The sequence below is a fragment of the Myxocyprinus asiaticus genome, chromosome 14 (assembly GCF_019703515.2).
Source record: "Myxocyprinus asiaticus isolate MX2 ecotype Aquarium Trade chromosome 14, UBuf_Myxa_2, whole genome shotgun sequence".
Classification (NCBI taxonomy): domain Eukaryota; kingdom Metazoa; phylum Chordata; class Actinopteri; order Cypriniformes; family Catostomidae; genus Myxocyprinus; species Myxocyprinus asiaticus.
The window spans coordinates 16,184,160-16,209,912 of NC_059357.1; the positions used below are offsets into that span (position 1 = coordinate 16,184,160).

Genomic DNA, 25,753 nt, shown 5'->3' on the forward strand with positions numbered 1-25,753 from the left:
GATTTACAGGACATTCTCGGCAGAGGTGATTGTGGGAGGGAGATCAATGTCTCTGGCCTGCTTTTATCACTTGGGGTGCATTTGCAGTTCATGAGAGAGAAGATTCACCCTTTGTAAAAGGTTCTTTGTAAAAGGGTAAATCTTACAAAACCTGCAAGAACATGTCCCGGTCATATTTCACCTCAAAATTGAAAGGAAAAAAAATTATATAATTATAATGAGATTTAGTCTAATAGTAATAAATAATATGATATTATAATTTATGAAAGAAAATGAAGCCTATTTTTGGGACCATTACAACATTTTTGCATTTAGACATTATTTTAATGACAATTAAATTAATGACAATTTTTACTGTAATACAGATATTTTATATTGAAATTAATCTGGATAATGTATGGCAACTTAAAAAAAACATTCAGACATATAAAAAAAATATACGAATTTGGGGGCTTAATTGTCTTTTAAACAACATCACAATGTCCTAAAAATAAGCTTTATTTTCTTTATATAATACACTGTCTGGCTGTGACAGTATTGGGTAAGTTACAAAACCAAGTAATCCACTACAAATAACTAACTACTTCTCTAAAATTACAAACAGATTACTTTGCTAATTACTTAATTGAAAAAGTAATCACGTTACGAATTACTTTACTTTAAAGTTACTTTCTAAAACACTAAAAAAATCTATTTTCTCCTTGATTCTGTTCCAAGTAAATGAATCAGGGCTGAATCACAGGTCTCCCGCTGCAAAGAACAAGAAGACAAAGAACGCTAAATCTTTCATTCCACTTTAAATCTGACACATCAAAGGAGAGATGGGGGAATTGCCTGTTCCATTATGTGGTTAGTCTAAATAATGTAAAAGTAGATCTCTCTCATTCTCTCTTTCTTTGGATGGGAAGTGAAGCAGCAGAGGAAGCCACAGGCAGTTAGAGATCTAGGTTGGAGGAAGTAAATGTTGCAGCCCAAAAATTTGAATCATCTTTGTCAGTGGCGTACCTCAAAAAGTAGTGACGCCTTGCAGTGCTTGTATACAATAGTATTGTTGTTATCACCATTTACTCACCCTAATTTTATTTAAAACCTGTATTCTTTCTTCTGTGGAACACAAAAAGGCAAAATGGTAGTCTCAGTCACTATTCACTTTCATTGTGTGGAAAAAAGATGCAATGCAAGTAGTGACTGAGGCTAACATTCTGCCAAACATCTCCTTTTGCTTTCATACAGGTTGGAAACAACATGAGGGTGAGTAAATGTGTAACACTGCTACATATTTATGCCAGTATTTATTATGGTGTATGTTTTATTAGTTATATCAAGTACTTACCTCTTGTTGGCTGAAACGTATTCACTATGTACAAAACTCCATTACCCATAATGCTGGACTGTGCTTACCTGTCACTTCCTGTACAACTCACTTCCGCTTTACTTCCTCTTTGCCACATGGTTGTTTTTAAAGTGTATATATAGAAGGAGTAGTAGCCAGGGGGGCTTAGTTCTCCATGGAAGTTATCCTCCAGAACGATTCCTAAACACTCCAGGAATTATTGTCAGTCTTGCTGTTAGCCAGCTGGCTGGATTACCTGTGTTTATACTGTGGAACGTTTTCGTTTGGATTTGTACTTGGACACATCATCTTCACATTGGATTATGCTACCAGGACGTTTGTTAATGCGGTAAGAGTGATCCATTTATTCCTTTATTGGAGAGACTATCAGGAACACAGAGAGACAGAGACTCCATTCATGGTACACTGCTACTCCAGTTTCAATATGTGTGTGTGTATGTGTATATATATATATAATATATATATACCGATGAGATTATTGTTTATTGTCCATGTGTTTTTGTATAACACAATTTACTATGGGATTCATAAGTACTTGGATTATTCTCATTATAAATTTGATTCTCCATCTCATACAATCAAGGTACATAGCTTCTGAATTGTGTTTTATTTCTGTGTACTCTCCCTAATAAGGGGAGATCGTTACATAGTGGTGGTCCATATGGGGAGAAGTATTTGTACATTTTCATTGTTGCTGTGTATTGTGTAAACATGGAAAATCCTAACGATACAAACCTTGATGCAAATTATGTGGAACAAGATGTTGTTGAGCCAGATTTTAATGCTGAATCTTTTGTAATGAGAAGAAACACTGCTAATGAGATTTTTTTCCATGCTAAGCTCATTGTATATGGACTCTGAAGATGAACAGTGATGGTGATGATAGAAATGTGGGTAATACTATAATGATACCAGCAGAAGATGAGAAATTAAAAGCTGAAATGATTAGTGTGAAGGAACAAGTAGCAGGTCTGGAAAATAAACTCAATGACATTATCAATAGCTTTCTAAATAGAGAAACAAGCTTGAGGGAAATTATTGAGATTGCTTCCCACATAGAGATGAGAATTGGGAGAAAAAACTTTACAAAGCTTTCAGTTTTGTAGTACTCCTGCTCCCTCTCGCTTGGTGTCAAGTGTGACCCAGACATCCCATGCTAATGCTATTGATACCTCACATTTTGACAGGATGATCAATCCAAAACCCCTCACTCAGTATAGACAACCATCCAGTTTAACCTCCCCACATACTCATAGTCTGGCAGGTCTGGCCGGGGCCTCATTTTGCGCAAAACTTCCCATCAGACTGGAGTTTCCTGAATTTGGAGAGTCTAGGGAGATAGCTGATGTCCTACACTTCATAGAACTTTGTGAAAACTACCTAGAAGTAAGACCTCTTACCTGTCCAGAGTTGTTGGGTACTTTAAGGACCGTGTTAAAGGGTTTAGTCCAAAGCTAGTGGAAAGCCGCAAAGAGTAAAGTGTATGACTGGTCAACGTTCAAAGAAGCTTTTATGTCTGCATTTCTACCAACAGACTATATGTGCGAGGTAGAGGACAAGCTCAGGATGATGGTACAACAACCAGACCAGAGACTTAGAGACTTTGCGTACAACTACAGAGCCCTGTGCATAAAATGGAAGCCTGACTTGAGCGAGGAAGAGCTGGTGAACAGGATTCTCAGTAACATCAACCCCAAGGTGGCTGGTTCACTGAGAGGGACTGTTCATACAGTAGAACAATTAGTGAAGGTCGGCTCAATGGTAGAAAAATACTGTTTAAACATAAAAGAATATTTGCAGAAAATCAGTTATCAAAACAATATAAGCCAAGCAAAAGAGGGTCAAACAAGCCATCTTCATCAAGTTTGCCAGTAGTCGTATCAGTAGCCCAACTACATTATCAAACTCAACACCAACCACCTTCCTTACTGACTGTCCCCATAAAGTTGAATGGAATACAGTACGAGGCAGTGATAGACTCAGGAAGCATCTTCACTCTACTGTAAGAGAGCCTGTGGAGGGAAATGGTGGATAAACCTGTGATGGATAAGAGTGCTGGACAGATGTTTGTAATGGCAGATGGTAAGACACACCAGGCAAAGGGGCAATTGAAGCTGAAGTACGAGTGGCACCAAGAAAGGGAAGTATTGAGGCACACATAATGGAAGACGCACATCTGGTTTTCCCAGTGGTATTAGGATTGGACTTTCTTACTTAGACTTGCACCATTTTAAACTTTGCTAAACACAGTTATGGCCTGCTGACAAAAAAAGGATATGCATTCAATTCACTCATTTACAACCAGCAGCCAGCACTCAAACAAAGACCTAGCATACCACAACATGTTACACAGACCAGAAATAACCTCAACCTGAATTACCCCATATTGACCAACCATTTCCCATTCATAGACCCAATGTGGAAGAAAAAGGTATGAAATGTGGTTCTGATTGTCCTGATGAGATGAGGCAGCTTATGCAAGAATGGTCACAAATAACTCACATTTACATTTATTCATTTGGCAGATGCTTTTATCCAAAGCAACTTACAAAAGAGGAATACATATAATCGAATCATCTTAAGGATACAGTGGTACAAAAAGTGCAGTATTACAAAGTTTCACTAGCATCAGAATAGTAGTATTTAAGACAGATTAAAGTGCAACAAGATTTTTTTTTTATTTCTTTTTATTTTTTATTTATTTTGTGACTGGTTAAGTGCTCATGGAAACGATGTATTTTTAGCCATTTTTTGAAGACAGAAAGTGAGTCAGCTTCACGGATGGGTTGGGAATGTCATTCCACCAATGTGGTACGATGAAGCCAAAAGTCCGGGAAAATGTTTTCGTGCCTCTTTATGTTGGTACAACAAGGCGACGTTCCTTAGCCAACCACAAGCTTCTGGTGGGAACATAGCTCTGCAGAAATGATTTTAGGTATGCTGGAGCAGACCCAGTGACTGTTCTGTATGCCAGCATCAGAGCCTTGAATTTGATATGTGCATCAACCGGCAGCCAATGAAGAGAGACAAGGAGTGGTGTAACTTGCGCTCTCTTTGGTTCATTAAAGACCAGACGTGCTGCTGCATTCTGGATCATTTGCAGGGGTCTAATTGCGCATGCAGGAAGGCCTGCAATGAGAGCGTTACAGTAGTCCAGTCTAGTTATGACAAGTGACTGAACAAGAAGTTGTGTGGCATGTTCAGAGAGGAAGGGTCTCATTTTCCTGATATTGTAGAGTGTAAATCTACATGATCACGCTGTCTTTGAGATGTGGTCTGTGAAATTTAGTTGGTTATCAATGGTTACCCCAAGAGTTCTGACTGTTTTGGAAGGCGTTACTGTAGTTGAACCCAGCTGCACGGTGATGTGTTCAACAACAGGGTTGGCTGGAAAGACAAGGAGTTCGGTCTTGGCTGTGTTAAGTTGCAGGTGGTGTTCCTTCATCCATGCCGAGATGTCTGCCAAACAGGCAGAGATTCAAGCAGTCACTGTGGTGTCGTTGTGCTGTAAAGACAAGTAGAGGTGTGTGTCATCGGCGTAGCAGTGGTAAGAGAAACCATGTGCCTGAATGATGGGTCCCAGTGATGTTGTGTATATAGAGAAGAGAAGTGGCCCAAGCACTGAACCCTGAGGTACCCCAGTAATTAGCTGATGTGACTTGGACACCTCACCTCTCCAGGCTACCTTGAAGGACCTACTTGAGAGATAGGACAAACCAGTCAAGCACAATTCCTGTGATGCCCAGAGAGGAGAGTGTGGAGAGTAGGATCTGATGGTTGACTGTGTCAAAGGTTGCAGAATGGTCCAGCAGAACTAGGACGGATGATCTGGATCCAGCTTACGCCTGTCTCAGCGAGTCAGCAGGGCAGTCTCGGTGGAGTGTCCACTTTTGAAGCCTGACTGATTGTCATCCAGCAGCTTGTTCTGTGAGAGATAGGCAGAGATTTGATTGAAAAATGCCCTTTCACATGTTTTCGCCATGAATGGGATGAGAGAGACTGGTCTGTTGTGTTCTACTTGTGTGGGGTTAAGTGCAGGTTTTTTCACCAGCGGGGTTACTCAAGCCTGCTTAAATGTAGTGGGAAAAGTGCCTGTAAGTAGAGATGTGTTAATTACATGTGTGAGTGCAGGTAGGATGGGCGGAGAGATGGCCTGGAGAAGGTGGGAAGGAATGGGGTCAAGGGAACAGGTGGTGGGGTGGTTTGAGAGGAGGAGTTTATAGACTTCAGTGTCAGTCAGTGGAGAGAACATAGAGACATAAGTGCTGCATACAGGAGGTGGATGTTTGACAGGGTGTGTTGCTAAGAATTTAATGCTGATGGCTGTAACCTTCTTAGTAAAAAATGTGGCTGTGACAGGAGTATGGTGGGGCTGGGCCGTGACTATGCACACCCGGCCCCCAATCAGACTAATCCCTCTCTTCGGCTGATAAGTGCAGCGGAATGCAGCAGTTTGGGAGAGAGAGAGCCACATGCAGCTGCAGTGTGTGCGCTTGTGTTCTGTGTCTTTTTGTTTGTTTTCATTAAACCATTATTTTGACGGTTCAGCCGGCTTCCGCTGCCTCCTTCCCATGAAGCTAGTAACCTTGTTACATTGGTGCCGAAACCCGGGAAGGAGGAGGGATGTGCTGTCCTGGAGTCCTCGCCACTACCAGCCAACCAAGGAGCAGCCGCGGCCGTCCACCCAGGGACGGAGACGTGACTGCTGGCTGCCGAGGATCTGAGGCATGCTGCCATTTTCCCCCATAGGAAAAAAAGAATAGGGGAAAAAAAAACGAAAGAGCAAAGCGGGGGAGGAGTGTGTCCATCTGCCCGGGGCTGGAGGACCCACTACCGTCCACCGGGGGATGAGCGAGCTGTCATCTGCCAGAGGTTGGGGAGTGGCTGCGGGCTGGGCGACGGCATACCTGGTTTGCTGGCACCCAGATAATTCCTCTCTCTCGCTCTCGCTGTCTCTCCACTTTGCCCTTTCCCTCTCTTTGTTTTTCCCTCCCCTCGTAACCCTCCCCAGCCCTAGAGAAGTGGGGAAAAGCCTGCCGGCAGGCGGGGCCAGAAAAGCAGTTCGGGGAGAGAGAGCCACACCCAGCTGCAGTGTGTGCATTTGTGTTCTGTGTCTTAAGTTTTCATTAAACCATTATTTTGACGGTTCAGCCGGCTCCCGCCGCCTCCTTTCCCATGAAGCTAGTAACCTTGTTAAAGTGGCAAAGACATCTGTTGTCAGTGATGTGTCAGGCAGTGGAGGGGGAGGACAGAGAAGTGTGTTGAATGTTCTAAACAAGCTGCGAGTGTCTGTGGTGCTGTTGATCTTGTTCTGGTAATAGGACGTTTTTACAGATTTAGCATTATCTGAAAAAGTTGCAAGCAGAGACTGATACTTACCCAGATCTGTTGGATCTTTAGAATTCCACCATCTCCTCTCAGCTGCCCTGAGGTCAGTCCAATATTCACGAAGGACATCAGAGAGCCAGGGGCTGGGTGGTGTAATATGTGTTGGTCTAGAGGAGAGAGGACAGATGCTGTTGTTAACAGGTTGTTAAAGTCGAGCTTAGTGTGTCTGTGGCAGTGTTTACATCCAGGGTAGAAAATACATTTTGTGTGGGAAGAGAGGTAGAGACAGCAATGGAAAAGTGTGAGGGTGAAAGAGATGGAGGTTACGGCAAAAGGAAACCAAAGGCGGAGTCTGTTTTAATATAGATGGGAGAGTCCTATTGAATTGAACAAAGTAGTGATCAGAGACATGTAAAGGAGTAACGAGAATTGAGTTGGTACAGTTACATGCAAAAATGAGGTCCAGCTCGTTGCCTGATCTGTGAGTTGCTGTAGTGCTTAGTCTTTCCAAGTCAAGTGAGGCCAGAAGAGCATGAAGTTCAGTGGCCTGGGGCTTGTCTTGGTGTATGTTGAAATCTCCAAGAACCACAAGTGGCCTACCATTCTCCAGAAAGGAGGACAGCAGGACATCCAACTCCTCGAGAAAGTTTGCCAGCTGACCTGGAGGGCGATAGATGACAACATGTATTTTTGTGGGTTGCATTGTAGTAATAGCATGGAATTCAAAAGAAGTATTATTACATAGAGAGGAGTGTGGTGAAAATGTCCAGTTGTTTTGAATGAGCAAACCTGTTCCCCCACCCCTACTGGTGTGTCGAGGGGTGTGAGAGAAGTTGTTGGAGAAAGCAGCAGGTGTTGCTGTATCCTCTGGAAATATCCATGTTTCTGTCAGTGCAAGGATGCTGAGGATGGACTGTGTGGTGAAGGCTGGAATGAAGTCCGCTTTGTTCACCACTGACTGGCAGTTCCAGAATCCCACTGAGAAAGAGAGCAGAGCAGGTGCTGAAGTGCAAAGTGGCCGTAGGTTGTGTGGGTTGCGTTGTGTCTTGTGTCTATATCATGTAAACTGTCTGTAACTGATAACAGGGATGTGCATGAGGGCATATGTTATTCGTAAAGTAGACATTTTAGTATGTAGAAGGAAAATATAAGAAAATAGATACAATTAAAAGAGAATTAAGTGCTGTGGTGAGTGGACTTCAGGCAAGCTGGGAAAAACCTCAATAGTGAAACATCATATCTACACCAATGATGAAGTTACAGTAAAGTCCAGGGCCTATCGTGTCTCACATTCAAAGAAAAAGATCATTGAGGAAGAAGTGGAGAAGATGGTAAAGGAGAACATCGTTGAGCCTTCTCTATCACCATGGTCTTCTCCTGTAGTCCTGGTGGAAAAGCCTGATGGTGGGTACCGGTTTTGTAAACTGAATAGCAAGACCGTCTTAGATGCGTATCCCATGCCAATAATCCACAACATCCTTGAGTCACTAGATGGAGCGACATGGTTCTCATCATTAGACCTGCAGTCAGGATTCTGGCAGGTTGCAATGGCAGATGAATCCAAGCAAAAACAGCCTTCATCACGTCATCTGGACTGTTCTAATTTAAGACCATGCCATTCGGTCTTCCTAATGCATTGGCCACGTTCCAACGGCTAATGGAGAATGTCTTGAGGGAAAGGATTGGAAAAAGTTGCTTTGTCTATCTTGATGACATAATTGTATACTCCAAAACCAAAGAACAACTTCTGTTGGATCTGAATGCTGTGATGGAGAAACTTGCAAAAGCCAACTTGAGTCTAAATATGAAGAAATGCCACTTCTTTAAACACCAACTCAAATTCTTGGGACACATTGTGTCAGAACGTGGAGTGGAAGTGGACCCTGACAAGACTCAAACCATCACTGATTACCCTGTGCCTACTGAAATAAAATCACTGCAGTGGTTCCTAGGACTCGTGGGGTGGTATCATAAGTTTATTCCTCACTTTGCAGACATTGCCACCCCTTTGAATAATTTAAAGAAGAAAGGAGTTGTTTGGAAGTGAAAGGAGGAGTGCCAAAACAATTTTGAGGCACTCAAACAAGCCGTGAAAAGCCCAACTGTCCTAGTGCAGCCAAACTTATCCCTGTCATTCCAAGTGCATACGGATGCTAGTGATGTGGGGTTAGGTGCCTTTCTCACCCAGAGAACTGAAGGGGGTGAGAAGGTGATTGCATACGCTTCAAGAGCACTGAGGGGAGCTGAAACTAACTATTCTTCATCTGAAAAAGATTGTTTAGCAGTTGTATGGGCTGTGGAGAATTGGAGGCACTACCGAAGTTTGAAGTTTACACAGACCACGCAGATTTGACTTGGGCCTTCGATTGCCCAAAGACATCTTCAAGGCTGACAAGGTGGATTCTGCGACTTCAGTCCCTTGACTTCAAAGTTCAATACAGGAAGGGATGCCTCAACCACGCTCCAGATGCTCTCTCCAGAGTTTATCCATCCACCTCAGAAGATAATGCACCCTGTCTGGTAATAACAAGATCCAAACACACCACTGACCTACCTCACATATTATCTGAAATATCCAAAGCACAGGCCAATGAGTCAACCATCATAACCTTAAAATCCAACAACACCAATCTGCAGCAGCAACCAGGGAGGATAAGATTCGGAGAACATCAAGGCATCCTATACCGAATTGTACCTTTAAAACAAGATGGATGACAACCCCATGGGTGGACATCTGGGAAGGCTAAAAATCCTGTTGAAAGTCTTGGAAGTAGCATGGTGGCCAACTGTGTGTAAGGTTGTTTGGGAATACATCAAGACTTGCCACATCTGTCAGAGATACAAGGGGGAAAAACACCAAACCCTCTGGGCTGATGCAGTCTACAGGAGTCTCAGAAGCAAGCCAGACTCTGGGCATTGATCTTATGGGTCTTCTTCCTCTCGGTAAGAAGAAAAACACATTCCTGCTGGTGATTGTGGATTATTACACCAAATAGGTTAAGCTCTCTCCATTAAAAGATTAGCCAGGATTGTCAAAATTCTCAAGGAGGAGATCTTTACCTGATGGGGGGTTCCATGTTATCTTGTCTCCGACAGGGGTCCACAATTTACATTGAATCTCTTTGTTGAACTGTGTAAAGACTGGGGGTGGTACAGAAGCTAACAACCAGCTATCATCCCCAGACCAATTTGACCGAGAGAATGAATAAAACCATTAAAACAGGCATATCCCCTTCAGAGCTCATGCTGGGAAGAACCCTAAAAGGACCACTGGAGAGGCTCATCTACAAAACACCTACTCCAAGTCAAGCCTCCTACACTATCCTGGACAAACAGAGACTGTTGTCAGAACAGGTAGCATGCAGGGTGGGAGTGCAATGCACCAGACAGGCCAGATATTATAATGCCCGCCACAAGTATGCGCAATTTGTGCCAGGAGATTTGGTTTGGTGTCATTCTCATCCACTCTAAAGTGCACCTAACACATACTCTGCTAAGCTTGTGCCAAAATGGGAGGGGCCAGCTAGAGTAGAAAGAATATTGGGGCCATTGAACTACAGCATAAATGGGGTTCTCCCAAGAAGTTTGACAGTATAAATGTAGTCAATCTGAAAAGATACTACGGTTCTGTTCCTTCTGTGCCATAGTTTGGGAGTGGGGGGGGAACTATGTAACACTACTACATATTTATGTTGGTATTTATTATGGTGTATGTTTTATCAGTTATGTCAAGTAATTGCCTTTTGTTGGCTTAAACGTATTCACTATGTACAAAACTCCATTACCCATAATGCTGGACTGTGCTTACCTGTCACTTCCTGTACAACTCACTTCTGCTTTTCTTCCTCTTTGCAACATGATTGTTTTTAGAGTGTATATATAGGCTGCATTCCATTTCAAATTTGTATCCCCTTCACTCGCAAACTTCACTCCATCTCATGGACTCGGATGTACATCACTGCTTACGTTGCGTGAGAGTCCACTACTGGCGGAAGACGTGCAATGGGTTAAACTGGAACACCCTAAACCCTCGATCACTAGGAGCATGTTGAAGGGCGATGTCAATTTGTGGAATTATTTAGTGATTTTTGCACCTGAGAATTTTATTTTTCGGAGATTAATTTCAGAGGCTTATGTATAAATCTTGTATGATTAATTTGTTTTGCAGTAGAATGAATTGTTAGGATTAATCAAGATTTACACAAACTAAAATGTTAACATAACAATGAACACATAGGCTATAACTGTGTGATAAACAGCTTAAGGTAGCTACAAGTATTGTGCTGTTAAATCTCAATATAACTTTTCTGAACTGCTTAATTGACCTAACTTCATTTCCATCATACATTAGAGTTGTGTGGGGTTTATGAAGTGCAATCTGCTCTCACGTCACAATCGAGTTGCATTGTGGGATATGGAACTGCCTGAAGCATACATCAGAGTAGGCTCACTCCCTCTGTCAAAATCGAGGGATTGAGGGTCTGTCAACAGATACTTCCCTCACTCACTTAACGAAGTGGAACGGATTTCCAAAATGCCGGTGGGGATTCCCCCAACGGGAAGTGCTTAGGGGAGTTGGCGAGTGGAAGTTAAAAGTGAAGTGGAACGCAACCATAGAAGGAGTAGTAGCCATGAGAGGGGGGGCTAGTTCTCCATGGAATTGATCTTCCAGAACGATTCCTAAACACTCCAGGAATTATAGTCAGTCTTTCTGTAAGCCCGCTGGCTGGATTACCTGTGTTTATACTGTGGAACATTTCCATTTGGATTTGTATTGGACACATCATCTTCACATTGGATTATGCTACAAAGACACTGTACAACGCTGTGCTACCAGGATGTTTGTTAATGCGGTAAGAGCGATCCATTTATTCCTTTATTGGAGAGAATATCAGGTACACAGAGAGACCGAGACTCCATTCATGGTACACTGCTACTCCAGTTTCTGTGTGTGTGTGTGTGTGTGTGTGTGTGTATATACGGGGTTGGGGAGTAACGAAATACATGTAATGGGATTATGTATTTAAAATACAAAATATAAGTAACTGTATTCCACTACAGTTACAATTTAAATCATTAGTATTTAAAATACAGTTACATTAAAAAAGTATTTTGATTACTTTGCATTTTATTGTCATTTGTTTCATTTAATATTTAGTCCTTTCAGATGGAAAAAATTATACATATAAATGATGCAATCCAAAGTGCATTTGAACAGCAGTGAAACACTTTCTTATGAAGTGTTACATTCATACGAGCAGACAGAGAAGTACATTTGAAGTTAGTTTGGAGAAATAGAAATAAACCTTGTGTAAATTGTCAGCTTTACACTAAGCTAAAATGCTATTTCTAGCCATTTCACATGCACGTTACCAGGCACGATCATATATTTTTTTTTATCAAGAAAATTCACGTTGGATCATAATTACTTTTTTCTAGTAAGACCTTTGATATTAGGGCAAAAATCTTATTCTTGATCATTTTTGTATTGTTTTCCTGTAAAAATATCTAAAAATCATTAAAACAAGATCAGTTTGATTTATCTTGTTTTAGAAACAACACTGCATAAGATATTTAGGTTTTTCAGAGAATGTATTTTTAACATGTGTATTTTGTCTTACTGTACTGGCAGAGTTTTTATAGTCAAAACAAGTGGAAAAAAATCTACCGGTGCTGAAGAAGTAATCCAAAGTATTTAGAATGCGTTACTGACCTTGAGTAATCTAACGGAATACGTTACAAATTACATTTTACAGCATGTAATCTGTAGTGGAATACATTTCTAAAGTAACACTCCCAACCCTGTATGTATAATATATATATATATCATCGGTGAAGGGAAAGGGTTGTGATTTATTGTTTATTGTGCACATGTGTTTTCTTTGTATAATACAACTTACTCTGGGATTCACAAGTACTTGGTTTATTCTCATTATTAATTTGATTCTCCATCTCATACAAGCAGAGGTGTAAAGAGTACCTGAAAACCATACTTGAGTAAAAGTACAGATACCTTACTGTAAAAATGACTCCATTACAAGTTACAAGTCACCAATTCCAATATGACTTGAGTAAAAGTCTTAAAGTATCCGATTTTAAAAGTACTTAAGTATTTTACTCATACTGAATGTAGGCTCAAAGATGCACTAGTCCTCAACACCAAGAAATATGTCAGTGAAAAACAAGAAACGGTTTATTTATGAGGTTTTATTTCCTAATATAGAAATGAAATTGGACACCTCAGTATTTCAACATGGCAGAACAAAACCCAAATCAAACAAGTCAGTCTCAGTCAAACTCAAGTGTTCAAAAAAGGCATAAGTAAAACAATTTTTTCAAAAAGGTCTTTTCAGTATACAATGGACAAATCAAATAAAAAAAGTAAAATCAAATATTCACAGCTGACTTTGATGTACCTCTCAGTCTCAGAGGGGGGCATATTTTTATTCAACTTCAACAAAAGCTGGTTCTCAAAGTTCTTGGAACTTATTCTAGCTCTTTTTGGACTGAAAATGAGGCCAGCACTGCTAAAAAGTCGCTCGCAAGCAGCAGATGCAGGTAGGGGAGTGTTGAGCCTTAATGACAACTTCAATAGAGGTGAGAAGGTTTTCAGGACACCCATGTCGTCACCAGCACACGTCAGATAGCCATCAAGCACTGCTGGGTCTTGTTGTGCCTGGGATGACTTCAATGGCTTGAAGAAATCCTCTTCCTCTGATGAAGTGGAATCACTTGTAAGCTGACAGTTCTCCTCCATATTTCCCTTTATGTAGTCAAGGCCTACAATACAATACACATTTGGAAATGTTTCTGCAACAATTTAAAAATTAATTCAAAAGCATTTTTAGTGCTTTTAAAATTATTAAGCTTATATGCACTTATTCAGTTTAAATATATTATCTCAGCATTCCACGGTTCCAAAAATTTCACACATTACTGATAAAACTATATAGAATATTGCCAAATGTCCCCAAATTATATACAATACTAGAACACCCATTATTCCATCTAAATGGGTAAGTTTGTTCTAAAATCAGTTTGCAATTATTAAAAAATAAAAAAATAAAAAAAATCTGTACTAATTAGCATGTCACTGCTCTTCATTTAGTTTTATATGCCTGTGTCAACAAACCAAGTTTGAGGATGGCAGCATCAGTTGTCCAATAAGTTTTAAACTTTGGAAGCAGGATTGCAGCCGCAATCAGCTCAGGATCATTGAGCATGTCACCAAAGCGCTTGTTCACACCTGCAAGGATTGCATCTACCAGGCTCTTGCAGAGTTTCATGGATATCTTGGCTCGTTTTAGTTTGGAAACCATGACATTGAGTGTTGGTACAAGCCAGCCCATGAGCACATTGGTTTCTCCCTGCAAGATATTAATCGCTTTGGCAACGGGCCATAGCTGTGACATATTCCCCAAGAAAGGCCTTTTCTGCAGGAGTGAACCTATAAAAGAAAAACCTTGTTTAAGACTATTTAAAGTAGCTGATTACTGCAAAGTATAGATTCTACTCAATCAGGATAGAAATGTTTCATCATAGGATAGTAGAATGATTGTAATGTAATGATTTGCTGCTACCCCTCCTATTTCCCATTTTTGAATGAATAGTAAAAAAAAAAAATCTATTATTTCATCTGACAATTCAGGATGCCTTGATGGCATACAAATATTCACTTTTGCTGGTGGAAAAAGGCATAAAGTCTCTGAAAGAAACTTTAAAAGAAAATGCATAGCATCATTGCATTATAACATTACTCACATAGGGATTTTGAATTCCGCACAGAGATTCCAGAAAGCACTATCTCCCTTTTCCTTCATGATCTTCAGGATCCTCTCCACTGAAAGAAACAAAGAGTTCCATCGTGTGGCATTTGGACGAATTAACTGCATACTACATTCCTCTTCCATCATCTCTGCAGCTTTGTTGGACCGGCCACTCTTGTTCCACAAGGCCCAACATTTGGAGAAGGATGATCTTGATAACCTTTTGTATGTTTCATCCGATTGAGCAGTGTCAACATCCACGGTGGAAACCAGATTCAGAAGATGGCAAGCACAACGTTGATTCTTGGGCAAATGAAATTCAAGATCATCCTTGGCTAGAATTTCAGCAACCTCAACATATTCAATCTCCTCACATTTCTCCTCATCTTGAGTGTCAGATTCATCCTCATCTTCTGATGGGGTTGCTGTTGCACTTTCTGTGTTGTTGCCGTGTATGTTCTCACCTCCATAGACACGAAAGGCTTTCAAAAAATTTGATCCATTGTCTGTTGTTATACAGACAACTTTTTCATTGATCTCAAATTCAGTGTGTATGTCATGAATCGCAGCTGCAAGTACGTCAAACGTGTGCGACCCCTTTAATTGTCGACAGGCAAGTGCTGCAGAGCATCGTTGTAGATTGTCTGGGTCAGTCCAGTGCGCTGTCATACCTATAAAGCTGCACCGCCTTGAACTCCAGCAATCAGTGGTTGTACAGATGTATTCCACCCCACTCATGGCTTCTGTTACACTTTTCTTCATTCCTCCTGCAGCTTCCTCTATCTTGGCACAGATGGTTGATCTTGATCGTACAGTAGAGTTAGGCTGCAAGTCATGAATCAGGCCCTTAAATTCATCTTTTTCAACCACGCTAAAAGGTTGGAGACTGTATACAATGAATCGCAGTACAGCTTTATCAACGGTTGCTTGAGAAATGATCTTGGTCTCTCCAATTTTGAGTTGTTTCGTTAGGGGCTCCATATTTTTGCTCACATTCTTCCTCTTCTGAGCGATCGAGGTCAGGTCTGAGTAGTTTTTCAAGTGATTAGGATGTTTTCTCTGTATTAAAATGAAACAAAGAGGAGCAGTGTTATTTTTCAACTTAGTAAAATACATGTAAATTCAATGATAAATACATCACAAACTCACAGCTAAATACACCTGATGCAAAATGTATAATCTGTTAGCAGACCTCCCATATTCAACAATCAAATGGATTAGATCATTAGATTTCAGTGATACATTTATTCACATTGCACTAAAAATTTTAAACTAAAATACAGTCATGTCGCAGTGGTTTTTGCCATATCAGTAACTGTATTAACTTTTGGTATTGCTAACAGACAGCAAAGTTTGTAATGTTGTTAACAAACATTATGCTTACAATACCGTTGTAAAGTCAGACATGGTCTGTGTAGATTAATTTAGCTAAATTCACATTAAATTACCATTAAATAGACTCTTACCTCAATGTGTTTCCTCAAATTTGACGATGAATTCTTAAAAGCACTTATTTTCGTGGTACGTGGCAAACAAAGTAGACACTGCATCCTGTAAGAGTCATTCTGTACACCGGCAAATGAAAACATTTCTTTCAAATAAGGCCATGGATGGTCGTCAGTGCTGGCACTGCATGATGTGCTGGCTTCGGCTTCATCAGTGGCTGCAGCCATGTCGCTAATTTATGTGAAACACCTGGCATTTGGCAAGCTGCTAATTCACGTTCACGTGGAGTAGCCTCATTTAGCGCATATAGGCAAATAGCATCCAGTACCTTCAATAACCTGCAGATGGTGATATCGCCTCTTCCACCCAAGAAATAAGCCACTGCAGAAAGTTGTTGACTTGTTGTGCACAATCACAATGTAACGAGTACGGTAAGTGTCAGTTCAAATGTAGTGGAGTAAAGAGTACATATATTCAATCAAAAATGTAGTCGAGTAGAGAGTAAAAGTTGCTTATATTTTTGATACTCAGTACAAGTACAAAGTAGCCAAAAAAATACTTAAGTACAGTAACAAAGTACATTTACTCAAATACTTTACACCACTGCATACAAGCAAGGTGCATGGCTTCTGAATTGTGTTTTATTTCTGTGTACTCTCCCTAATAAGGGGAGACTGTTACAAATGAACAGAATTGTCATCTTTTTGGCAAACCTTAATTCCACCACTGGACAGTATAGAATATGCAGCTTAGATACAACATCTACCTATGTGTTTCCTGTGTTCCTTCATATAATATGTAGAATTTAATGATTAGATTCCCTAACCCCTTCTCATCAACAGTCATTGTGTCCATTCTAAAATCCAACAATGGTGAAATTTGTTGTATGAAGGCTACAGGTTAGTGCTTGCATGTGATATCTAAAGTCATACACAATTTTTTGCTTTTCATATTTTGCAACAGCGTAAGGTGTTCATGTGCTCAGCGCAGCTTACATTTTAATTTTTGGCAAACTATCCCTTTAATGCCACCACTGTACAACTACTATCTCCAATCCACTTGTGCTGAGATGTTGTTCCTAAAAAGAAAGCATGTCCTCCAGCCATATAGAAAGCACCCACTGTCAGAATGTTTACAAGTAATGTGCAGAGGTGGGTAGAGTAGCCAAAAACTTTACTCAAGTAAAAGTACAATTACTTAAAAAAATAATTACTCAAGTAGAAGTAAACGTAATAATGTTATAAATTACTCTAGTAAGAGTAAGAAAATCCAATAAAAAGAATAATTTAGTAGTGAGTAACTAGTTACTTTCACATATAACATAATGGATGTTTACTCTCCTGTATTCCAATACATGATACACATTTAACATGCATTACAGAATTATTAATAATTATTATTGTTAATAATGGAAATTGTCATCATTCACCACCATGTTGTTCCAAACCCATATGACGTATTTATTCCATGCATCAAATGAAAGGGTTAGTTCACCCAAAAATTAAAATGCTCTTATTTTCTCACCCTCAAGCCATCCCAGGTGTGTATGACTTTCTTTCTTCTGCAGAACACAAATGAAGATTTTTAGAAGAATATTTTAGCTCTGTTGGTCCATACAATGCAAGTGAATGGTGGCCAGAACTTTGAAGCTCCAAAAAGCACAGAGGCAGCATAAAAGTAATTCATATGACTCGATTATTTTCTGAAGCAATATGATAGGTTTGGGTGAGAAACAAATAAATATATATAACTTTATAATATATAAAGTCCATTTTTTACTATTAATTGTCCTCTCTGCCCAGTAGGGAGGACCAGATATGCATAAAGAATTGAATCACCAAAACACAAGAAGAAGAATGTGAAAGTGAAGATTTATTAGTAAAAAAAGGATTTAAATATTGATGTATTTCTCACCCACACTTATCATATCTATTCTGAAGACATAGATTGAACCAGAATTAATTTAATGCTGCCTTTATGTGGTTTCTGAGCTTCAAAGTTTTGGTATCCATTCACTTGCATTTTAGTATAAACTAACAGAGCTGAGATATTCTTCAAAAAATCTTTGTGTTCAGCAGAAGAAGAAAAGAAAAAAAAAACACATCTGGGATGGCATGAGGGTAAGTAAATGAAGCGAGAATTTTCAATTTTGGAAAAATTATTCCTATGAGGAGATGTGTCACTGCATGTTGTTGTTGTTGTTTTTTTTTTTTTTTTCCTCCATATTTTGAAAGGGAATTGTGACTGAGACTGTCAGTCTCTAACATTCTGTCTAACATCTTTTGGTTTCCACAGAATACAGAAAGTTTCACGAGATTGGAAGGACATGAGGGTGGGGAAATTATGATATAATATTAATTAAAGGCTGAACTATCACTTTAAGGATGCTTCTCGGATTTGGCCAAATCTGTCAATTAGAAGAGATGTTTGGAAACCTTTTTCTAGTAATTATTACGGTGAAAAATGTGAACAATGTCACACAGTCCCAAGTTATATATACCCCCCCCCAAGACAGTAAGGATTTACAAAGGTAAGCTTTTCTGATGACACAGAATTTTTAACATTTACATCTATATCAGTTGAGTGACACATTTAAAGTCATAGTGTGAATATATAACTTAATATTTCTAAATAGCAGGATTTTTTTTTAAATACAGCCATGTTTATTCAACCCCTATTGCATGTTGCTGTTTCTTAAATACGTAAGACTACACAAGTAATTGTTTTAAAAAAAAATTAAGTCATCAGTCTGCAATGGCACTTATTTAAGTTTTAAAATGTAAGTTTAGCGTTATAAGCAAAAATGCAATTAAAAATAAGCTGTTTCAAAAGCTAATATAGGAGATTATTTCATTACACAAGAAAGGTCATGGCTAAAAGTACATTTCCAAGGCACTTCAATTTCCAACAGACAAAGTTAGCAGCACCATTCAAACATTTTTTTAAATATGGTACAACAGCATCCTTCTTGGGGTGTGGAAGAAAGCAAACTTCACCAAGGGAAATGTTGACTTGAATATTCAAGAAGTAATTAGGAAAGACCTGTGGAGTCCTGGAAGAAGGTTTTATAGATGTATTACACTAACTGAAAATGAGTTTTAGACCCATGGGTCAGCAGTGCTTCTGGAGTAAGATGACAAGGTGATGACAAGAACGACACCATCCCCACAGTCAAGCATGGAGGTGGGTTAGTCCTGTTATGGGGGTGTTTTGTGGCTGCAGGAAATGGCTATCCTGACTTTGTGACTGACACCATGGATTCTTTCAGGTATCAGGCCAATTTGGCATGAAAAATGTGATGCCTTCAGTGTGTAAACTGAAGCTCTGTGATCACTGGACTTTCCAGCAAGACAATAACGCCAAGGATACATCCAAGTTGTCCAAAATCTGGTTCAGGGATAGGTCGTGGAATGTCCTTAAATGGCCTTGTCAGTCCATCATTAAAATCCCATTGCAAACCTTTGTTGGGATTTCAAGGAAGCAGTGACAGCACAGAAACCAAAGAATGTCAGTGAGCTGGAAGCTTTTGCTCATGAGAAATGTGTAAAAATACTAATAGAGAGGTGTCCGAAGCCTGAGGACACTTACCTGAAACATTTATTTGCTGTTATTCAGGATAAAGAATGCTCCACAAATGATTGACTTTGGGGGTTGAATATTTTTGACATGACATTTATGGAGAGAATTAGTTTTTTTTTTTTTTTATTTATTTTTTGTTTTTTTTTTGGGTAAACTGAACTCTTTGTTCTCAATCACTCATGTGTATTAAAAACTTACTTTGACTGTTTACTGTGGTTTTAGTTGATGTGTTTTAATTCACATCACCAGAATGTATTGCTGGTCAGGGGGGTTGAATAATTTTGATTGCAACTGTAATGTTTAATTATACACTGAAGCAAGATCATACTTTATTCATGCCTTCTGTCGTTATTTCACAGCTTTTTACGTCCTGTGTGAATTTAGTTGTGACTGTTCAGCATTGTCATTGTCGAAAGAATTTAGATAATTAGTTCTGTACACTAAAGTGGTAAATTGCACCTTTTCTCTGTGTTTGGAAGCTTGTTTTCCATAAGACAAAGCCGCCCGCATCTGTCAAACGCTGTTCACGTGCCAACCTTGCACGTGCAGAAATGCTCACAATCGTGATCGGAAGGGCAAAACATTTGCACAAACCAAAGTCTTAGTTTCAAATTTTTTTATAAACAATATTTCATGCAATACTGATCCAGACAGAAAGCAATCGATGGCTAAATGTTGCTATGGGTACCTTTTCAGACAAATGCGACTTTTGTTAGCAACTGTCTATTTAGTGCCAGATGAAAATATGCACTCAAACTTGTCATCTAATGATTACTTAAAACTAAAAAAATAAAACGCTGCTAAAAAGTTCCTTTTATATAATATGTAGAATTTAAACTATTTAGTGTATGCACTTTAAGACCTCCCAGCCTTTTGTTTTGATTGGATTCCCTAACCCCTTCTCTTCAACAATCATTGTGACCATTCTAAAATCCAACAGTGGTTGGTAAGATGTTCATGCTCTCAGCACAGCCTATGGACTTGTTTGACTGTCACTACAACCATTAAAGTACAAGGTATATGGCAGAGATCATATGAACTCAACAAAGATAAAGTTTATTCCAGTCCTGATATATATTTAGGTCTACCAAGGTCCCTCTGTCCTTAGTCTAATGCCACTAGATATCCCCAGCCCAGCTGTCTGAGCAGATTAATATTGTTATCTGTACAGATTTCCTCCAGCTAGACCATGACTACACACCATTTACAGCAGAAGTGTTCAAACTGCAAGGCAGCTTCTGTTCGGGAAGGTTCAGCAGTCTAAGCCAGAGTTCAGGGCTGAGGTATCAAGCCATTGTCCTAGTAATACCTGTCTCTGCTGGTTATTTTCAGTTTAAGAGGTGCATCAAGTTAACAGACAAAAACAGCAGTGTATTATAGGCAGCAGTACCTGGGCAAACCAGGGTGCCCTCAGAGACACAAAACAAACAGAGAAGGAGGCAAAAGTAAGTGAGAAAGAGACATGGAGCAGCTTCCCCTAAAATTTCATAAGAAATGTGGCAAGATTTATATAAGTTTAAATAATCTATATAAATTACATATTACTCTATGCAGTTCAATATTTTAGTGAATAAAAGTCTAAAATATCATGCATCACTATAGAACTATATAATTAATGCAGTAATTAAATGCAGTCCGCTTCTTCTACATGAATATGTACATAGAATCAGTGGATGCACTGCCCATGGAGCACTATTGAAGCTGTGCTTCTATGCATGTCTATGGCAGATACCTGTATCATTAGTTTCAGTGGAGTAAAGATTGATGTTCATTGGACAAGAGGCTCTAAACACATAATTTTGTGTCCCCCCTGGAATGGGAGCTGCATGAGAACTATTTGCATTGGATCTGCATCTGATTGCCTATTGGACATTGGGCTTTCAATTAATGTACAGTATTGTTGTCCCGCCTACAAGCCCGGCTTCTCTATGATGATTGGTTGAGCTCTCAAATGGGTGTGACTTCGCAACAAATGGATAATTTAAATGTTGATTTACATGATTGATAGCATACTGTATGAAATGTAAAAGCACAAATGTTCAGCGGCTCACAAAAACACACAGTTACTTGATATCTGAAGTAGCACATTTATTTCAGCTTTCAAAATCGCATATTTTGCCTATCTTGTTGCAGATACAGTTTTATTTTTCGTTAATTATTTTCGTTAAGAAATTTTACAGTTTGAGTAGTAGATTGAGCACCTTTTGGGAGCAACAATAGTCTGTGTTTACTCACTTTTGAAAAGAACCAGCCAGCAATGGTCCACACTGAAGTGTTTTCGGTTGAAAATGCATTGATTTTGTTACGTTTATGCTACACCAGAATTGAGTTTTTCTCCACTGAAAATGGAGACTTTCGAAAATGCTCTTTAGTACCGCATACTTTGGAAAATGATGACTTTCGGAAATGTAAAATGCCTCAGTGCTTAGTTTAGTAACTAGCCATTTGGCAGACATTTTCTTTTCCAAATTAAAATTACTAAGCAACACAGCACAGTACAATTCACTTAAAACTAATTCTAATAAATCTCCAGTTCATGTTCTTCAATGGCACTACAGTATGTGTAGAGTGGGTAACAAGATGCTCAAACAAGGAAAGTCACCCCAAGCACACAAACAAAGATCAGTTATTTTATTTATACAAATTATCAGGGCTTGAGTACAACCTCTGTGCAGGGAATGGGAGTGCAGTTCTAAAAATCGATTGATACCCCAGACCTTTATAAACTACACTGCACCAGAATCTGCAACATGAGAGGACATCGTTATGCCTTTTGAGGATGTATATTAATCACTAAAGCAATGCAAACAGTCCTGTTCCATCTGCAGTCCTTTCAGTGGCAGGTATGAAAAAGCAGGACAGTTGTGGCCAAGAGTTAAAAGTCTTACTATAAATTATAACGATGAGGAGATGGACCACTTACAAGAGCCAATTGTTTTATTTGTGAACGCATTACCTGGTCTTTTTGATCTAGGACAGTTGTTCCCAACCATGTTCCCACACATTTTATGGATCTTTGCCAGCCTCAAAGCATGAGGTCACAAACTGGATACCCAGGCAAGCTGGGGACAATAGAGTGAGCACACATAATTAGACACATAATATCCCCATCCATGCTTGTTTGAGTTTTCATTCTTCAGATATGCAAACAACGGTATTGATTTCGCAAACGTCATGAGAGATCTATTAGATTCTATTAAATTCCAGTCACAAACAACCAATACACGGATGGAGGAAGAGTCTTGCTGCAAATGCATGTGGATGAATGTGTGGAGTGGCTAGGCCATTTGGGGAAATGCAGGACTACTCAGGTGGTAAAATTTCATTATTATATGGTCTAAATGACCACAAAAATGGCCTTTTATAGGTTCTGCACCAAAGAGAGGTAGAACAATGAACACCCACGGGACCCATCAAATCCATTTCAGACACAAAAACCTTTCATACCTCCCATGAGAGAGAAAATTATTCCCATGTGGCACAATACACAGCACAAATTGAACAGAAATCTACCTGAAAAATACTTTAGCATCAACCTCATTTGGAGCATTTTGCAGAGGTGTGAAAATCAGGTGGTCATTCTTCTTTTCTGCCCACATAGAACAGAAGGGACAAAGACAGTAATTATGGCCCTTTAACGATCACAAACAGTGCGGCTTGGTGAAAAAAAAAAAAAACTAAGGTCCTGACAGTCTCAGAATTTATCATGGTTTCACTAACCCGTGGCTACCAAACAGCAAACTTGTGATTGGCTGTCATGACAACTGACAACCAGTAGCCTCAAATTCATTCCACATGGGGTCTTCAACCTTTCTGACACTACACTGAATTCAGCATGGCCCCCCCAAGATGCTGTTTCACCATTAGAGAAACATGATATCATCATTGAGAGATACTTAGTATGATTTATTGTGTAAGAGGATGTGGCATACAAAAATTCAGAAAATGTACAAATACGAACATTCATAGAACAAATGAGATATCTATGAGAATATCTCATTTGTTTATCCACAAAAACATTGAGATTAAATGGAGAACAAATGGAGATTTTTATTTAAAGGGCTAGTTCACCCAAAAATGAAAATTCTGTCATAATTTACTCACCATCACTTTGTTCCAACCCGTATGACTTTATGGAACCTGCATGGAACACATGATGTTAGGCAAAATATTAGCTTCAGTCACCATTCATGTCCATTAAACTTCTTTTTCACACAATGAAAGTGAATGGTGTCTAAGACTGGCATTCTGACAAACAATTTTCTTTTGTGTTCCACAGAAGAAAGTCATACGGGGTTGGAACAACATAAAGGTGAGCAAATGGCTATAGAATTTGGGTGAACTATCCTTTTATGTCTCCTGCTTCTCTAATTTGTCTCCTTAAAAAATAACCTTCATATGTGTCTCCTCTAGAGTGTCAAAAGAGATCTCAACTATGTCCCAAACGGCGTTCAATATGAATGTATTTGTGTTTCTCCTACAATTCTTCCAAGACCAAATTTTAGGGCTATGCAATCTGCTTCAGTTTTGTAGTTCTATACTCTTACTGTATGGACTAAAGCACTGAACTGGTAAGTAGAAGGTTGTTGGTTCAATCCCCACAGCCACCACCATTGTGTCCTTGAGCAAGGCACTTAACTCCAGGTTGCTCCAGGGGGATTGTCCCTGTAATCAGGGCACTGTAAGTCACTTTGGATAAAAGCATCTGCCAAATGCATAAATGTAATCACAATTAATGACACATATAAATCTTTGCAGAGAAAGCCCCCCAAATAACAATAATTCAATACATAATGATTCAATAATTATATTTTAATAATTATGTAAAGGAGGAGGCGAGAGGTAGCTTTCCTTGTTTAGGTAAGGAATTTAATTTTCTGCGTCTGTAGCACAATTACAGTCTTTGCGTTATCCACTAAGTTAATTTCCAACCGCACACAAAATACACTCTCATCATTTATAATAATAACACTCTTGTTTCATTGTCGTCTGTAGTGCCCAGGCTCTCCCTTCTATTTGTGGTGTGTCTCTATTTATGCCGCTCTCCCCGTGCTTACTGAAATTAGAGACAGGTGTTAGACATAATTTAACTCAGGTGTAAGCGCCTTTACTGCTTTCTCTCTCTCCGGAGAGATGCTTGACTACGCCCCCGCTGCCACAAATTATAAATACAATACTGTGGTGATGTGGACGTGGCCGAGCGACGTCTGTGGAGAGCGAGGCCGGGAGAGGAAGAACGGTAAGGACTGACACCTCTGGGAAATGATCTCCAACAGCTGTTCTGTGTTACACTGTGAGCTGGAGAGGGATAAGAGGGCAGTCCAGACCGCTGGAGGGGAGAGTGAGAGATTCACGCTGCAGTGTCTATGTGTGCATTGTGCTGAAAAGCAAAACTGTTGCATATTGTAAAATAAAATTAATTTGGAGCTGACGTCGCCATCCCCCGCTTCCTCCTATATAAGAGAGTTAGTGATCTGTCACAAATACATATTGTAAATATATTTCAAATGATTAAAATGCATTACATTATTGTGGCAGATGAGTGAAGCATTTAGAAGACCATACAAAAAGTGGGTTTAGAAGACAATATATTGTTTATTTCCATATTACTGAACATAAAAACAGCATTTTTAGGTCACTGTGTCAAGTTAAATGTAGTTTGAAACTTAGAAAAACATGTCTCGCAATCTCTGCATTTGGAACTGCACTTCGTCCAGCTGTGTTTGAACACAAGAACGCATTCTCATCTTGTGCTGTCGCTAGTGCCAAGCAAGCCTGAGTTTGGTTTGTTTTCTCTACAGCTGTGCGTTGCCTTTACAACTGGAGGTTCGCTTACTGTCCCCTGCTGAAAACAGGTGGTACTTAAAGCTTGAATTTCTATGATGCTAGGAATATTCCTTATTATGATCCGTGTACATGATTGTGTAATTTTTTTTAACACGTTATTTTGTATACAGTTAATTGCACTTAATTAATGCATTTGATCAACAGCCCCATTTTAAATTTATAGTTGGTCACCAAGTTTTTCCAACATTTTCAATTACTTTTTTGCCTTCACTAGTTCATTTTAAATGGTCCATCAGTGTGACAAATTAATTTTTATAAGAACAAAATTCTATGTAATCTTTCAATCAATATAACATCATAAAGCTGCATATATAATTCTAGAAAGAATTATCAAAATGCTGTTTAAAATACTTACAGCCTGTCACACCGCATGTCACACCACTTTCCAAAAGTATTTTATGTCAACTAACCATTTACATCTCAGAGTTGCTCT

General features: G+C 39.3%; 1 protein-coding gene and 1 long non-coding RNA gene across 3 annotated transcripts in view; one reads left to right on the plus strand and one right to left on the minus strand.

The window, feature by feature from the left end:
- Positions 1-25,753, plus strand: part of LOC127451110 (uncharacterized) — an 81,217-nt gene that overhangs the window by 9,590 nt on the left and 45,874 nt on the right. Inside the window, exon 3 of one of the 2 annotated variants that reach the window (XR_007899059.1) lies at positions 11,034-13,319. The exons of the other annotated variant lie outside the window; for it this stretch is intronic. This is a non-coding gene — a long non-coding RNA (uncharacterized LOC127451110). Of the gene's footprint in view, positions 1-11,033; positions 13,320-25,753 lie in introns of those variants that run through there. 2 annotated transcript variants of the gene reach the window in all.
- Positions 13,318-17,426, minus strand: LOC127451104 (uncharacterized). The gene is made up of 2 exons (XM_051715535.1): positions 14,444-17,426; positions 13,318-14,129 (listed from the first exon to the last, which is right to left on the minus strand). Exons 1-2 carry the CDS (start codon positions 15,562-15,564, stop codon positions 14,060-14,062), a joined length of 1,191 nt encoding a protein of 396 aa, XP_051571495.1. The 5' UTR covers positions 15,565-17,426; the 3' UTR covers positions 13,318-14,059.

Coding starts and splice junctions, on each gene's coding strand:
- LOC127451104 (XM_051715535.1), bottom strand. CDS start 15,564: ATGTATTTTACTAAGTTGAAAAATAACACTGCTCCTCTTTGTTTCATT. Junction 14,130..14,443: donor GCGGAATTCAAAATCCCTAT/GTGAGTAATGTT, acceptor TTTCTTTTATAG/GTTCACTCCTGCAGAAAAGG.